This window comes from Staurois parvus, unplaced genomic scaffold (genome assembly GCF_062004578.1).
Source record: "Staurois parvus isolate SC_StPar_1 unplaced genomic scaffold, SC_StPar_1.0 ptg000678l, whole genome shotgun sequence".
Lineage (NCBI taxonomy): Eukaryota > Metazoa > Chordata > Amphibia > Anura > Ranidae > Staurois > Staurois parvus.
In genome coordinates this window covers 2,509,599-2,527,408 of record NW_028318474.1, presented here as the reverse complement: position 1 = coordinate 2,527,408, position 17,810 = coordinate 2,509,599, and the positions used below count along the sequence as shown (strand labels likewise).

The 17,810-nt window shown below is 40.0% G+C and overlaps 1 protein-coding gene across 1 annotated transcript; it reads left to right on the top strand.

Moving 5' to 3' along the window:
• The first annotated feature begins 14,926 nt into the window (after window positions 1-14,926).
• LOC149447664 (serine/threonine-protein kinase SBK1-like) lies at window positions 14,927-17,544 on the top strand. The gene is made up of 3 exons (XM_089652257.1): window positions 14,927-15,044; window positions 15,895-16,097; window positions 16,843-17,544. Exons 1-3 carry the CDS (start codon window positions 14,927-14,929, stop codon window positions 17,542-17,544), a joined length of 1,023 nt encoding a protein of 340 aa, XP_089508383.1.
• The last annotated feature ends 266 nt before the right edge of the window (window positions 17,545-17,810 follow it).

Genomic DNA, 17,810 nt, shown 5'->3' with positions numbered 1-17,810 from the left:
ATGCAGGGCCACTGAGTAGATTCTCTACTTCCTTCATAACATGCACTGTGAGGGGTCATCATATACTAGAAAAGACTGTAAACCTTGGGGCTCAATCACATAGGCGCTCGTCAAGTAACATCTGTTTACTTTATGTACTAGTTCTGAGCTGTTTGCTGTATGGACTCACCAGCACAGCCAAGTTTGAAAGGTGAACGCACCCGGACGCACAGGAGCTGCACCTGGCCCTTCATACCTGTCAAACTGCGCAAGTCCATACAGCCAATGTGTGGCCATTCACTTTGTATGGGGTGCCTGCACACAGCGCAGCACTGGGGCAGGAAACCTAAGAAATGCCTCTTCTTGCTGTATGGAGCTGAGTGCCCATGTGAATGAGCCCTTAAAGTAAATCTAAGACAAAACTTTATTTTTTCACTTTAGATAGAGTAAGGGAAGGTTAGAACACCTGTCAGGTTGTTTTTCTGCCATTTGTGTCCCATAGGGAGATTTCCCTTCACTTCCAGTCCCATAGCCAATACCCGAAGTGAGAGAAAATCTCTCAAAAGTGAGGAAAAACCGGGGTGTCACTAGAACTAGTGCCCTTATTGGAAGATTTCTCCTCTCTTCCTGCTTTGGTGTCAACCCAACATTCGGGATTTTCTTGTATTTTCACTTTCAATGATAACGGATGAAAATGATAGACAGTATAGAGTCAATCTCCCTAAGCTGATTCACATCGGTGTGACTTGTCATGCGATCTGACAGTTTCAAATCGCATGACAAGTCGCATTCTATTGTCAGCAAGAGAATCGTTGAAATCAACGTGTCTCTGACTTTGCAGTTCTGCACAGATTTTCAAAAAAAGGTTTCTGCACTATTTTTTGCAATTTCATTTGCGACCTGCATAGAGATCACACAGATGTCAGCCAAGTCACGCCTGAAATCACACGGACAAGCGGCTTTGAAATTGTGCGACTTCAAGTGAAGTCGCACGATTTCAAATTCGGATCCAGTGTGAAACAAGGCAAAATGGGGGCACAGATCTAATCCGTTTCTACTCCACTCTACTCAAAAAAATTGTCTTTATTTATACTTTATGGCTGCATTTACACCTGAGCCAAACATATTTCAAGCGATTTGCCAGTAATTTCTCTGTGTTTTGTCGCACATATACATGTTTTTTGTAAGCATTATTCATGTGTTTTGCAAGTGTTTTGTAAGCTTCAGGTGGAAGAGGAGCCTAGCTGAAAAATGCTCATATAACTGCGCATAAATGCTTGTCTTGCACGTACTCAGATGCGGCTATTGAATTCCATGAGACTAAATATCCACCAATCTACCCAAAAGCAGCTCCTGCATTTCATTCAACAACAGGAAACACACTTCAAGCGATAGAGTTTACTAATATGAACTAATGTGAGCAGGTACAATTTAAATAAATGGATTTCTACTTGTTGAGCGTTGTCACATGTAGGTATAAACGCGACAAAAACACTGAAATATGAATGGGGTCTTAATAAGGAATACATAAAAAAGAAGGAACATATAAAAAAAACAATTGGTTGTTTAGGATCCTTCTTTAACCACTTAAGCATCAGAAGATTTTACCCCCTTCATGACCAGGCCATTTTTTGCTATTCGGCACTGTGCTACTTTGGCAATTGCGCAATCATGCAACCCTGGACCCAAATGCAATTTTTGTCACTTTTTCACACAACTAGATATTTCTTTTAATGGTATTTGATCACCACTGCATTTTTTTATTATAAAAACAAAAAATGAACTGAAAATTTTGAAACCTTTTTTTTACCTTCTGCTAAAAAAAGAACCAATAATAAACAAAAATGTAATTAACTTGCAGGGATAAACCCACTAGTTTCACACTTATACCGTAAGTGCCCAGGGCTCATATGCTCCACACCTAATTTAAGCCATCTATAAAATTCTATACGAATCTATTCCAATATCTGAGACCAGTCACCTATACATGCACAAATGAGCAAACATTCTCAATTGCTCTCTTACCCTACGGCAGTGGGAAAAAATGTGGGTGTCCACTTCTAAAGTCTCACGATGTGTGATGCAGAGAGAGACTGCCTACAAGATGCTCCTATTCGGCGAAAAGAGCTGGAAGTTCGTCTTCCAGAAGTGGGCATGGGTACCTGTCAATACCAGATACCGGCTCCCCCCAAAAGGTGCCAAATGTGGCAACGGAGGCGGGGGAGGCAGATAAGTGGAACTTCCAGTTTGGGGTGGAACTCCACTTTAAAGTATAACTAAAGGCAAAACTTTTTTTTCTAGTTTTGGATAGAATGGAGAGAAATTAGAACCCCTGTCAGTTTTTATTGCTCTGTGTGCCCCTGTAAATGAGATTCTCCCTCTCTATTTGTCCTATTTACAATTTTTTATTGAAAGTGAAGGTAAAACAAAATTCAAAATTTTGGGTTGCCCCAGAAAAGCAATAGAGGGGAATTCTTCCAATGGGGATCTGGGGGTCCCTGAGGAATTCCCTTAATTTTCTGGGATTTGTTCTCACTTCCTGTTTGGTTATGGAACAGGAAATAAAGGGAAATCATTGCAATGGGACAAAGCGAAAAAAAAAAAAAAAATCTGACAGGTGTTATAACCCTCCGTTACTCTATCCAAAATGAAAAAAAAAAAAGTTTTGCCTACAGTTCTCCTTTAATTGTACCTAAGCAATATCCTGAAAAATACACCTTCTATCTTAATTACCTTCTGAAAAATAGCTGTGCGCTTACTGGTATGTGAGTGTGCCTAGGCACTCCTTTACTTACTGCTTCACATCTGTATATCTGCAGTGCAAGATCTAAGGCACTGCTGCCTATGACTACAAGATCTCAGGAGATTTCAAGTGATTTTGGTGCTGCCTCTATAGTGCTGCTCCCAGTTCTCCGTGCTGGAGGCTGTAACATCAGGAAGCAAAGCCCTGCCCCTACCAAATGGCCACCTCCACATAGTGATACAGTGCAGAACAATAGGAAGTCAGTAATGGGGGAAGACTGGCACATACTAGCCAATACTGGTGGCTAGTACTTTGTGCTCTGTCTGGCTTATTTTGGGCACAAATTCTAGAGTTCAGTTAAGCTCAAAGTAACCTCCCCACAATACCCTGTCCTAACAGGGATCTCCTTCATTTGTCAATTGGGAGCTGAGAAGAGAAGGAAGAGCTTGTATATCTGCTTGACGTCCACGCACTGTACGTTTACTACTACAGTGCAAGCCGGCTGCTCAAAATCACATAAAGTGGATATAAAAGTCCCAGCCAGAGCCCAGACCTGAATCCGATCGAAAATCTGTGGGGTGATCTGAAGAGGGCTGTGCACAGGAGATGCCCTCGCAATCTGACAGATTTGGAGTGTTTTTGCAAGGAAGAGTGGACAAAATATTGCCAAGTCAAGATGTGCCATGCTGATAGACTCATACCCAAAAAGACTGAGTGCTGGAATCAAATCAAAAGTTGCTTTAACAAAATATTAGTTTAAGGGTGTGCACACGTATGCAACCATATTATTTTAGTTTTTTTATGTTTACTCCCCCCCTAAAAGATTTTAGTTTGTTTTTTAATGGAGTTGTAGTTTATAGATCACATTAAAGGTGGAAAAAGTTCTGAAATTATTTATCTTTGTCTCATTTTTTTACATCACAGAAACCTGACATTTTAACCGGGGTGTGTAGACTTTTTATATCCACTGTTATACACACATGATTTTGCTCTTCCAGGTAGGGAGTGCGCGCCCGCCTACCCGTGCTGTCATTGGCTCCCTGTCATGCTGATCAGTGGGTCTTGGCCAATGATTCACGGCTGGGACCCACCGATCGTCAGAGCTACTGACAGGAGAGAGATCTTCATTGGCAAACAAACAAGGTATACCTGTGCTCAAACCCAATAGCTAGTACATGCATTTATCCATCAGGTGCTAAGGGGGTGTAACCACATAGTAACACTAGAAATTCTGAAGGACCCTCTGCTCACTGGTATATACCCTTTCCAGCACACTTTACAACAAATAGGATATCAGAACTTCCTTGGTAAACAACACAGATCTCTCTATTGACAGTGGGGATGAGCCAGTTTTTGTATCCCTGCAAAGCACACAGTACACATATCACATATAGTTAGGAATACAGTTAACCCTTTGATCGCCCCAGATGTTAACCCCTTTCCTGCCCAGTGTCATTAGTACAGTATCAGTGCATTTTATTAGCATAGTCTTAGTGTCATTGGTCATATTAGTGTCAGTTACTTAATGTCAAAATGCCCGCCATACTATCACAGTCCCACTAATTTGCTGATCGCCGCCATTACTAGTAATAAAAATAATAAAACAAAAATAATTCCAGTATATATACACCATCATTTGTAGACACTATAATTTTCACGCAGCCCAATTAACATACACTTAATTTACCAAAGACATGTGGCAGATTACATTTTGGCCTAAATTCATGACAAAGGTGTATTCTCTTTTTTTATGGGATATGTTTTATAGCAAAAAGTAAAAAATTATTTTTGTTTTTTCAAAATTTTTGGTGTTTTTCGTTTATAGCGCAAAAAAAAAACCAGTGGTGATCAAATACCACCAAATGAAAGCTGTAGTTGTGGTAAAAAAAATAATAAATAAATAAATTTCATTTGTGTACAGTGAGGCATGACCGTGCAATTGTCAGTCAAAGCCTGGCCTTGGCCTTGTCATGAAGGGGGGTAAATCTTCTGGAGGACAAGTGGATATTCTAGCCAGCATTTGTGAGCACCAGACAGCATAAAAATTGGGTAAATTATAAAGAACAAATTTTCTTTTATTTGTAATATAAAAATAGTTTTAATGTCCTGTAAAATAATAGGCACCACAGGGCCGTGCAATACCTAGATTTCCCCATCCTTGCAAACACAATTTTAAAGCAGAACTAAAGTTCACAGACTATTCATCTCCATTCCTGCAATGGGGCCATTAGATACAAAATGAATTGGCTCAAATCGCACTGCACCTGTAGGGAAATCACATGTGATTCGGACAAAAATCCCACTACATTCCTTTTCAAACCACGTGCAATTCTTTGCCCTTAATTGATTTGAGCCCTTGATCTTGTATAGGCTCAAATGACACCGTACAAAGAAGGATCGGTTTTAGGTATTGGAGCATTTTCATGAGTACGAGTACTTTTGCAAATGCTTAGTATCGGCACCGATATGGATATCAATATTGGTAAAACCCTAAATATAATGCTTGAAAAATGCCCAATTAAAAACTCCTGTATAAGCACTTCCATAAGAACTTACTGGATGTGAATGGAGGCTAAATCACAAACACAGCAAAGCAGGAAGAAGACTCTGCATAGGTAATGAACAAATATGACTTCCCCCGTGTTCATATAAAATTTTAACCCCTTTACGCCGGTACCTCCCAGCCCTTTAAGAGTTTCAGAAGCCGGGAGGCGGGGTTTAGGGTCATGTGACCGCCGTGATTCGCTCAGATCAATGTAATTACGTATATGCCATACCTGGCCGATGACCCCAGACTGGAAATCTCTATAGTAGGCATCATTACTCCAGTGATCTGCACTCCAATGCTGAGCACCTGCCAAGCTGGAGCATGTCTTTGAGCGTGGGAGGAAAATGGAGTACCCGGAGGAAATCCAAGCAGGCACAGGGAGGACATTATGATTGTACCATTCTGTTTTGACCTTCAGTTGAACCACTTGAGCTCCAGGTTTCACCTTCTTCATGACCAGGGAATTTTTTGCTATTTAGCACTAAACTGCTCTACTTTAACTGGCAATTGTGCGGACATGCAACACTGCACCCAAATAAAATTTTTATCACGTTTCACACAAATAGAGCTTTCTGTTGGTGGTGTTTTATCACAACTGGGTTTCTTATTTTTTATTATATAAACAAAAAAGACAGAGAATTTTGAAAAAAAAAATATTTATCACATTCTGTTATAAAACATAGCCAAGAAAAAAAATAAAAAAACTTGAATTTCTTCAGGCCAAAATGTTTTCTGCTACATGTCTTTGGTAAAACATCCTAATAAGTGTTTATTTCTTTGTTTGTGTCTACAAAGTATTGTATATAGTATCTCACGGAAGTAAGTACACCCCTCACATTTTTGTAAATATCCTATTATATCTTTTCATGTGACAACACTGAAGAAATGACACACCTGTGACCTTGTAACACTAACGAGTCACATGACACCGGGGAGGGAAAATGGCTAACCGGGCCCAATTTGGACCTTGTCACTTAGGGGTGTACTCACTTTTGTTGCCAGCGGTTTAGACATTAATGGCTGTGTGTTGAGTTATTTTGAGGGGACAGCAAATTTACATGTTATACAAGCTGTACACTCACTACTCCACATTGTAGCAAAATGTCATTTCTTCAGTGTTGTCACATGAAAAGATAGAGTAAAATATTTACAAAAATGTGAGGGGTGTATTCACTTCCGTGAGATACTGTATGTTTGAACATTGACCGATTCTGATGTACTTTTTTTTACGGTTCAGCAACTGGGGTAGCAAAATTTGCCTGGTGAGGCGGCCGGCTGACGAATGCCTTTAAAGAATTATTTCGTCCTCAGCACCTAGGGCTGTTTAAGCATCCATCAGCAGCGTCTCCATCATATGGTGCAGGATTATCTAGTGGCAAGAGCAGACTTGGAAACCTTTTCAACTAAGGATCCACTGGGTTACTTGAGGATGGATCACTGGCCAGAAGTTGCTCAATATGCAATTGAGCTACTGGCCTGTCCTGCAACCAGCATGCTTTCTGAACAGACATTCAGTGCTGCTGGAGGTTTTGTGACGAATAAAAGGGTGCATCTGTCCACAGACTCCATTGACCGGCTGACATTTATCAAAATGAATCAGTCCTGGATCAACAGCAGCTGTAGAGCAGGGTCCAATCCTGCACTGATCAAGAATGACTCTAAAGGTTACGGTGTGAAGGCAGCACCAACTGTTCGCCTGCCAAACCCCCTCTCTTAGTGCACAGTCGCCACTGCACACTTTTGCTTCTACTGCAGCCTTACGCAGTGTGTTCCTGGACACTGCCGAAGACAGAGGTGAGAAAACTCTCCCCAAAATAAAAACAAAATTACATTTAAAAAAAAATAAATAAATAAACATTGTGGGTCCACCCCCCCTTCCCCAATCCATACCAGGCCCTTAGGTCTGGTAGGAAGGTTAGGAGGGACCCGGCTGTAATAAAATTCAAAATAAAGTGCATGGGATTCCCCCCAAAAGCCCTACCAGGGCCTATAGACCTGGTAGGACCTTTAAGGGGAACCCCGCCACCAAAAAATGGGGGGGGCATGGGGTTCCCCCTAAATTCCTACCAAAACACAGGCCTGACAGGAAAGGGGGGGATGGGGACGATGGGGACAAGGGCCTCTTCCCCACAACCCTGGCAGGAGGGGTCATTAGCATCAGAGTACCCTGCTGCGCCCCTTGTGCAATGAGTAAGGGGTAAATTTTGAAAAAATAGACTCCAGACTTTTGAAAATAGTTGAACAAAAAATAAAACTGCTTTTGACAGGTCATGTATGCTTTTCTTTGTTTTTTTTTTCAAAAGCCAATACCAGTCAGCTGAGTACTTGCTGCAATATAACAGGTCTGACAGTTGCCAGCAAGATGTAAACAATTGGGCAGAGCTAACTGCAGTGGCGAGTGGCAGAGGGGTCAGTGGGCGTCCGCTTTTTCTTTTTTTTTTTTTTTTTTTTTTTTTTAAAGGACTTGTCAAAAACAATTTTGTTTTTTTGTTCAATTTAAAGGTATTTTTCAAAAGACTGGTCTCTTTTTTTTTTTTTTTTACTGAATGTAACCCTTTAATGAATGTGTAGGGGTACCCCCTTACTCATTCACAAGGGGGGGGAGCATCAGGGTGCCCTGTAATTTAAAGGAGTACCCAGATAATGAGCCTCCCTGCCCTCAGACCCCCCAAACCACCAGGCCAGGTTTGTAGGGAAGAGGCCTTTGTCTCCATGTCGAGGTCAAGTGGCCTGGTAAGCCATGGGGGGGCACCTACCCTACCAGGCCTGTGCTCAGATCAAGGGTCAGGTAGGAATTTGGAGGGGACCTCACACTTTTTTCCACCATTTATTGAGGTGCGTGGTTTTCCTTTAAAAGCCCTACCAGGCCTAAAGGCCTTTTTTTTTTTTTTTAATACTTTAACCTCCCTGGCGGTATGATTATTTCAGATTTTTGGTGCTGAAAGCGGTACCATTTTTTTGCATGGAAATATGTATTTTTTTTATTGTAGGCTGTAATTTTTAGGAAAAACTCACTGAAATCTGTCCGAACAAGAGTCTAGTAAACATCCCGGGTATGATAAAATTTGAAACACAAAATCATAAATTATAATTTAATAAATAATCATAAAAATAATATAAAAATAATAAAAAATTGAATTCAATAATATAATCAAACCAAAAACACTGAAATGTGAAATAGAGCGCCAAGTTCGCACATTGCTGAGCTCAGTCGCAAAATCGTTTTCCCCCACGAATCATTATCACTCAATTCTGCAAGTGGTTCTGATTTACTATCGCTGTTCTCTAGCTGATCTAAACCGCTTTTGACCTAAAGGGACACTTTTTGGATGCCATGGACATTTCTCAGTTTCCAGGCAGAAAGAACAGACAAAATGCAGGCAGGGCGCAGGACAAAGCACTAGGGACAAAATGTATGTGAAATAGGTTGAAACAGCAATGTTTTACTGTGTAGAATGTAAAAAAAAAAAAATGACATTTTTTAAAATTTTTAAATTTCCCGCCGCCGGCGGCGCCCGTACGTCCCGACGTCACAGGGACAGGACACAGAAGCCGGATGCCGGCATCGGCCGGAGGAGATGGCCGGGGACGCTGCAGGGGACACATCGTGGGAGCGCAGGGTAAGGTAAGGGAAGAACACATGCCGGAGCAGCGCCGCATGGTATTCCCGAGTGTAGCTCGGGGTTACCGCTTTTGGTACTGAAATGTTACCCCGAGCTACACTCGGGAATACCGCCAGGGAGGTTAAGCAATGAAAAATGACTAGCCCTTTAAAAACTTTCTTTTTTTTTTCTTTTTTCACTGGTTCATGTTCTTCAAGGCAGTACCCAAATCCCCATGCCCCTTTTTTGGCCAATACCTTGCATATAAGCCTTCAAAATGGACACTTTTGAATTTACAAGTTCAAGTCCCACAGACTTGTATTGAGTTTGAAGTATGTGGTCGAATGTTCAATACTTTCGAATGTTCAACTGCGAACTAAACACGGGGGTGCTTGGCCCATCACTATTGGACACCATCAGCAGTTTTTCCATAGGCTCTGAAGTGAAAGTCTACCTTTCAAGTTATTTTTAGAGCAAGTGTGCTGACTAATTTCAGGTTGCAATTTTCATCCTTTTTTTATGGCTCTAGTGCCGTCTCTGCGTGCATGTAGGTTGGCCGGATCAGACAACCATTAATCCTAAATTAAAGGTGTTGGCAGAGCTTCTTTCTGTCCATTCAATTCATCACCTTCAATTATTTCAAAGGTCTTTCTTGGAAGCAGACTTTGTGTTGGTGATGCCGCTGGGCCTCACCACTACCTCCTTGGAAAGCAAAGTACCCCAAATTCAGCACTATGCGGGAGAACATTTTCAGATACACTGCTGCAAGAAGGTGTGACCCAGTGATGACACACAGAAGTTGCTGTAACTGTTTGACACAAATTGACCTTGTCAATTATATTTTCATGTAAGGTTTGCTTGCGTTTTTTTTGTTTTTAATTTGTTCACTGTGTATCTGGTATAAATGCAGCTGTGTGGCTACCATAGGGCACATTTGCCACATCGTAATTGCATGACACTGCAGAATACATAGGGATCTGATTTCTATCCAAAAGCGTTGCGTGATTTTTAAACCTCTTTTTATGTAGTCTGACATGAAAAGATGATTGAGCTCTCCTCATAATGCTATCTTCTGTATTTTGTATATATAGTCTTGTGGTCACTGCACCAGGTAAAGAATATGATAAATTCTAAGTACTGGTTTATATCTTTTTTGTATAGAAAAGCTAGCTGCCATTTGTAATTCTACTTTCGCTATTTCTGCCTCTTTATTTCCACTTCAATACAGATTTAACATTGGCTAGGCAATTCTTCTAGACAAGTCACTTTTAGGCAAAAGTTAGTAAGCCCCTTTTTCCTACATTATTATTCGTAAAGGGAATTTATCAGGGTGGGCATGTGGAAGCAGTTAAAGGAGCAATCTCCGGGGTATCCTATTAGCTTTGTGATTTAGTTGCAATAGTGCCTTCCACAGTTTGTCTTGACATGTTCTCGTTATACTCGCTGCATATTTGGAAGAATGCTGAGCCCCAAAATGTTGTAAGTGATCTATAGGTAGAATTAAAACCATCAATTGTGTTTTGTTAGGGTTTTGGGGTTGTACTCGACATGTGAAAAGAATACTTAACTAAAGATGCTGTTTCAGCCATGGGTCCCTCCATTATATGGCATGGCCGATGATCAGCACAGACACATGCTTAACGCAAGCTCTGAGTCGAGACAAATATTTCCAGTCTAGCTGTGTGTTATATACTGGACTTGTGTGTACGCAATCGACAACTCACCCCCCATGCAAACAGAAAAGGAGAGCAGTGGTCTGCCTTGTCCAAATTATTATTATTATACAGGATTTATATAGCGCCAACAGTTTGCTCAGCACTTTACAATATAACGGGAGACAATACAGCAACGATACAGTTCAATACAAGAGGGTTAGGAGGGCCTGATCCTTGGAGCTTACAATCTAAGATAATCACATTCCTTTGTTATTTAAGGTAATCAGACCTCATACAGCCCTTTAACCAAAGCTTGGAGACATTCTTAAACATTTGTGAGACCAACATTAATAGATTGTAAGCTCCCAGGATCAGGCCCTTCTAACCCTCTTGTATTGAACTGTATTGTTGCTGTATCGTCTCTCGTTATATTGTAAAGCGCTGAGCAAACTGTTGGCACTATATAAATCCTAAATAATAAGGAGATGTGCAATTTGCAATTTCCCAATCAAATTGTAAGATCTGTGTAGGTATGGAAACTTAAATTTGCTAATGTAAGCGCAATCAGTTTTTTAGGTTAATTAGATCTATAAAATTTGCTCAGTTTAGTTCTATTATTCTTATTTATTTTTCATGTTTGATGCCTCTTATTTGACTAGTTTGATAAAATGGTATTTTATTGTTATGCCTCTGTGTCTGTCTCTTTCCTCTGTGCAAATGGTGTAAGGGTGTCTACAATGCGCCATCTTTGGTCTCACTATTCCTTGTGGTGAGTCATTAGGCTGTGCAGGAGGGTCCCAAGGTTGCTGGGTGGGAAGTTGGCATACAGGATATAAATTTCAAACCGCATTAACGTGCTTGCTATCACCATGGGTAGCTTTTAGCTGATGCCAAATGCAGTACAATGTGAAGTAATGGGCCAAATATTTACATTATTTGGGGCTTTTAACACCAATTTTTAAAGTGGTAGTAAACTGCCCAAACAATTCTAAAAAATCTTCTCCCTGCAAGTTTAAAAGCATAATGCATACTAGCACATTATGAAAGACCTGCTGGAAAACAAAGCCCTCCAGCAGAGTGCTGTCACAGCTCCCCAAGGCTTCCATCTTCACCTGGTCTTCCTTCTGGGTTTGAAAGCTGTGGCCATCTGATCGGCCGAGCCGCGATGTCCTTACACCCCTGCGCATGCACACGGGAGTTTCAGCTGCGGCACAACTCTCTCAATGGATGGCACCCCATCCACTGAGGACACAGTTAGCGTGCACCAGTGACATCACCGGTGCGTCTACAATAAATAACTCCTAAAGGACATATTTAGGAGATATTCACAGTACCTACAGGTAAGCCTTATTAAAGACTTATCTGTAGGTAAAATATACCAAAATGGCTTTACTTCCACTGTAAAAAAAACTATATGAATAAAAGTATATCTCTTCTTACCCTGCAGCCATACCCTTACTAGGTCTACAGTATATGCAGTAATGTGCATTACAAGTTTGGGTTCAAGGCTTCATGTTATTGCATACACACCACAGTGTGCATGTTTGTTTATATAGTGCGGGGAAGGATATCAGGTTATTCTTTCTGTGTTAACTGTGGAGATTCACCCTCTTTCCCTCCCAGTGACATGGTTCAGTAGGATAGAATTGTGAGAAATGTAAAAGCTTGGTCTCATTAACCATTAGACAACTGAACTTTCAAAACCTAACACTTTTCAAACTAAACTCTAATCTTGTATGGCCAGTGTTAGTTACTTTGAAGGCTAACCTATTAGTGGTAATGAACTTTGGCCCCCATATGTAGGATTCTAATTACTTGCGAAGATCCTGCAACATTTTCTGTAAAGGGGTGGACCTGCTACCTTGGTTTAGCATGAAGCCCCATACTACATTGCTCCAGTAAATGGTAAATTCCAGACTTGATGACAGACATGTTGTGCCATAAAGAAGGGGTTTGTGGTCACATAGGTTACCAAGTCTAAAGAAAACAATTAAATATTGCTAAATGAGGACCTGCAGGCTTGATTGATAGGAGTGCCAAAGAGCAATAAAGACAAGGGAGGGAGGGAAGGATGTGCCATATGTAGAAATTAATATCTCTCTATCTACACATAGACACACACACACACCATTGGCAGTGTTTTTAATATATATCATTTTTTGTGTACACGCCCTCTACCTTTTTTTTGCACCAGAATTTTATCTTATCAAAAGAGCAATGATAGTAAAAATGAACTCCAGGCAGATGGCTAAACCAATGAACTATATAGGAGCCTTTTAGTGGTCAAAATATTGTAATTTTGGGTTTGATTTACAAAAACTGGAGAGTGCAAATCTGGTGCAGTTGTGCATGGTAGCCAATCAGCTTCAAACTTCAGTTTCTGGAAGCTGATTGATTTCTATGCAGAGCTGGACCAGATTTTGCAGGCTCCAGTTTTAGTAAAGCCCCCCCCCCCCCCTCCTTGTCATTGCTAATTGGATTCTAAACACTGTGGTCTTTTCTGTGTTAGGTGTGTCCCAGAAAGGGAGGAGTTCTGTATTTGCTGCAATTCTTAGCAAACAATACCTAGACAGCTTTTTAACTACATAACTAAATCAAAAGTTGATTAGATTGCTCTACCCTGTGCTTGGGTGGAGTACTGAGCATGCATATAAAGTAGTAGAACTTTACCATTTACATCTCCAGGTTTTACTAGTAAACAAACATTAAACAATAGATATGGAAAGACAGGGGAGACCTTTTGTTGTTAGACCTGTGTATTACTAGAACACTGAATAGGGTGAAAAAAGGCCAGAATGTTAGCTGCGGTGCTTTTAAAATCAACTTTACTGCTTTAAGGGTAATTCAATTTTTAAACACTTTATCACAAAGTTAATATTTTATCCTGAGACTGCAAAACAATCAAGAGTTGCAGAATGATATTCCCATTCACATCTAATCCTCAATTCAATTGACAGCTGAGTATCTTTTGTATCTATTGTATCTTGGGAAATAAAACCATGCAAACCCATGCAGTTTCAATACAAAATACCACTCATTTTAATTTCAAAAATTAAAAATTACATAAAAACCTTAATATGCAAATCATAATCTTATATATGCAACCATTTAGATATTTAATAGCCTATAAATGGCTAAACTAAAGCCCTTGTTTCACCAAGTAGCCAAAGGTGTATACACAATTTAAAAATAACTGAAAGGCAAAACTTTTGTTTATTTTGGATAGAGTGAAAGAAGGTTCGGATATTTGTCAGTTTATCATTTCTATCTGGGAATCCAAAAGTTGAGTTTTTTGGTTCTATAGATGTCAATGGAAGTGCTGCATAGAAGCATGTAGTGCATTTTTGATGAGTTTTAAATCTGCCTAGCTACAAGAAAAATAAAACAAAATTGCATCAAAAACACAGGTGCAAAAAACACAAAATGCAATGGAGAAACTCAACCTGCATACGTGTGAAGGTAGCCTTACTCTATCCCCCTCCCCCCCCCAAATAGTTTTGCTCTATTTTAAAAAAAGAAAAAAAAAACTTCTAGTATTACAGAACTGAGCAAGGCTCCCTCACTGTATAGGAGATCATTTTATTTAATATATTTGTTACACACCATTGAACAATACTTTGTTATTTAGATTTGTACATTTTTGTTCAAGCATTGCATTAAAATAAAAATTATAAAATGTGTGATGGTTAGTAAATGTTCTGTAGTAGGGATGAGGTGTTGATACTAATCAGTAGAAGCCTAATCATTCAGATATATATTTGAATAACCTTTTGTTAGAATATCAAGGTTTTGCATAAAAACCCTGTACAACCCAACAAACCAGCAGTACACAGGCTAATTGGAGCTCTGACCAAGATATTACTTAGATTTCTGTAGTACACTATATTAGGAGTGACACTATAGTCATAAAATGGTTTATGAAACTTTAAAGAAATTAAAAGTTCCAATAAATCATTGGAACAGAAGATATTTAATACCAAGACCAGAGTAGTGAGAATTGGTCATTTCCAACCAATAGTTGACATCCTCTACAACACCAGTTTGCATAGAGCTAATCTCGCCAAGTTTTAATTTGAACATGTCAAATTTCCTCAGAGGCCCAAATTTCAACATTAGCAATCTAAAACCTGGGACAATAAAGACATGCCCACTCCCTACTACCTCTTGTGACCTGAACCTGTAGACACAAACAGAAAGGAATCACCTTGATTGGTTAAGTTCAAGTGATGCCTCAATTTGCATTCTAATGAAGGTTTGTGGTTTCCTGGCTTGAATCCTGGCTCAACTTCTCTATAAAAAGACAAAAGATAGTTTGTGGACCTCACATATCTTCTTAGGGTCCTCAAGATCTTTTGGATACCGATTTCTGCACAGAACATCTGATATTGCTATATTCACAATGGCAGCCCACCTAACTTGTGAGAATGAAACAATTGGAGAAGAGCGATACGAAATCCTGGGACATCTTGGCGAGGGTAGTTATGGAGAAGTTGTGATGGCTGTTGACAGGGAACTGGGTAAGTGAATTCTTAAATAATTACAAAAAAATTTCTAATTTGCAGACCATTTGAACATCTAGAACAGATAGCACAAACATTAGCATCTTTACTGATTAAATGACCTTATTAGAGGTAGGGGTTTTGTTGCATAAATTTGGGGAAAAGACCATGATGCACAAAGATCTAATTCAGCACTAACAAAATATAAAAACTGGTTGAACAGTGCAAAATCCCATTCAGGCAGCTGGCATTGTTCCTACAGAAAACAAAAGCCTTTCCACCTGTTATCAATTTCTTGAGTTGGTCCTTTTGCATATCTTTAACAACCTGCCATGAGTAAAACATGAAGGCCACATTTTTTGAACTCCTCCTGAAAGTGCTAGCTACTGGTTGTTATGCCACAGAGCAAGCCTTGATATTTTACAAAAGTACATATTTGCATACAGGTTCCAGGTCAGGGATTCTATAAATTCAATTGGGTAGATTCAATATGGCAGCCAGGTAATTGGCAATTTGAAGAAGAGCTCACCAAAAGCAGGCTTCCTTTTTCTCTCATGACAGATTCATGATGATCACACACAGTTATAGTGGGTCATAGGCAGCTAAGTATGTAACAGATTTGACTATAAACTGATGGTCCACTATGCACAACCTAGACACTTGGCATTTAGATGGGAAGGGACAATAGATCTAGCTGCATGGGCAGCTACATATCTCACTGCTAGCGAGGGCCTAGAGAAGACGGCTACATTTTGAAGAAAAGCATCCAGTCTATGTAAAATGAATGGGCTCAAGTATTGGACATCCCCCAGAGTTTTAGATGTCCAAGTCTTATTGTAATCAACTTTGTTTCCCTCCTCTTTAACAGGTAGCCTTGTTGCCCTAAAAAAGGTAAAAAAGGAGCGAACCAGACTAGAGGCCTTTCTTCATGAAGTTTGCATGTCACTCTTTGTTACTGGACACGAGGGCATAATATCTACCCATTCGAGAATTCTGGAAAACTCAGACTGTTACATGATCAGCCAGGAATTGGCACCTGCTGGATCTCTTCACTCCATCATCCAGCCAGGGGTAAGTAAAGCTAATGAAGTAGCTGACACTTTAGCATTTGCTTGCTAATTCTATAAATTTGTCCTAGGGATCCTGGAGATTAATAGAAACTGGTGTTTTGTCATGGATGATACTTTCTATATATTGCATGCATTTATACCAAATATTGTTGGCCTGGTTGGAGAGAACTAAGGAAGGGCTAAAATCCCCAGTCAGCTATTTTCTCTGCACCATCTGGGCAAGATTTTCCTTAATCCAATCAAGAAGTTGGAACAGGAGGTAGTAGGAAGTCTACAACGTTAGGGGAATTCCCCTCTTAAACAGTTGTCCCCATTGGATGATTTCCCCTCATCTCTTGTTCTGTGACAACTGTAAAATTTGCATTCGCCATTAATTTTGTCTTTAAAAGCAGAAAGACAAAAATAGAGATTACATCCCTCCTTCCCCCCTCCCTTCCTAGTGGGCACATAGATAACAATCATGATACAGGTTGTGATCCTTCACCATTCTATATTAAAGGTTAGTCTGGTGTTTAAGCCAGAGGTAAAATTTAAAACCAGTTAGACCTCCCATATTTCCTTCATTGCCCAATTATTGCTGAAGTAGTTGGAGATCGGTTGCACTGATGTTCACATAGAATTCCATCTGCAGATTTAAAAAGTAACCAACGTTGTATTGAATTTGATATTATTGAATATTATTTTTTAGTAAAATAGTGTTATTTTAAAGCCAAATATCATATAATTAATTGTTTTAACTTTTCCAGATGGGAATTCCAGAAAAGCTGGTCAAACGGTGTGCACTACAGCTTACCCAGGCTCTTGAATATATGCACAGCAAAAACCTGGTGCATAGGGACCTAAAGCCGGACAATATTTTACTTATGGACAAGAGATGTCATAATGTGAAATTAAGTGACTTTGGACTGACTCAGTTTGCCGGTACAGTTGTTCCATCAATGGCACCCCTCAACACATTCATGTCCCCGGAACTTTGTGAACTGGAGCACAGGGAGTCAATTGTGGTGGATCCTAGTGTTGACATCTGGGCCCTTGGTATTGTATTGTATGTTCTTCTCACTGGAAACTATCCATGGGAAACAGCTTCAGCTCAAGATCTATGGTTTCAAAGGTTTATTTACTGGCAGAACAACTCTGACCATGTTCCACCACCAAGTGGTTGGGAGAATGTCAGCAGGAGGGCTCAAGATTTATTTCACATACTTCTTGCCCAAGACCCCAGCTGCAGGAACCAAGTCAGAGTTGTTCTAGATTTTCTTCATTTTCCTTGGAACTTTGAAGTTGCCACCCAAGAAACCATGGATCTTGTGGAGCAGAAGGAAGAGGAGGATATTGCAGCAAAGGACAGTGAGGTAGAAGTCATTGTGCTGGAGAGTGAAGAGGAAATAATTATAATAGAAAATCACGGTGACATTGAATACATTGTGATCAATTATTCCGGCTCTTGAATTTGCTGCAGTTAAAATCTCAGCAGTGCTTCTTTTGAAAGAGACCAGCAGTACCTAAGCTCTGAAGTTGAAGTCTAAACGGACCCCAATTATTGTCCTAAAAGGAGGAGAATAGTTGCAGAGCTTCTCTGCCCAGCTCAAACCATCACCGTCATCTCAAAAATATTACTGAAGTGGTGAGATAGAAGGAACAGGGACAAGCATTTATCTTGTGACTATTTCAAAGGTTTTTCTGAGATGTGGACTTTGCACCGTGATGTCACCGG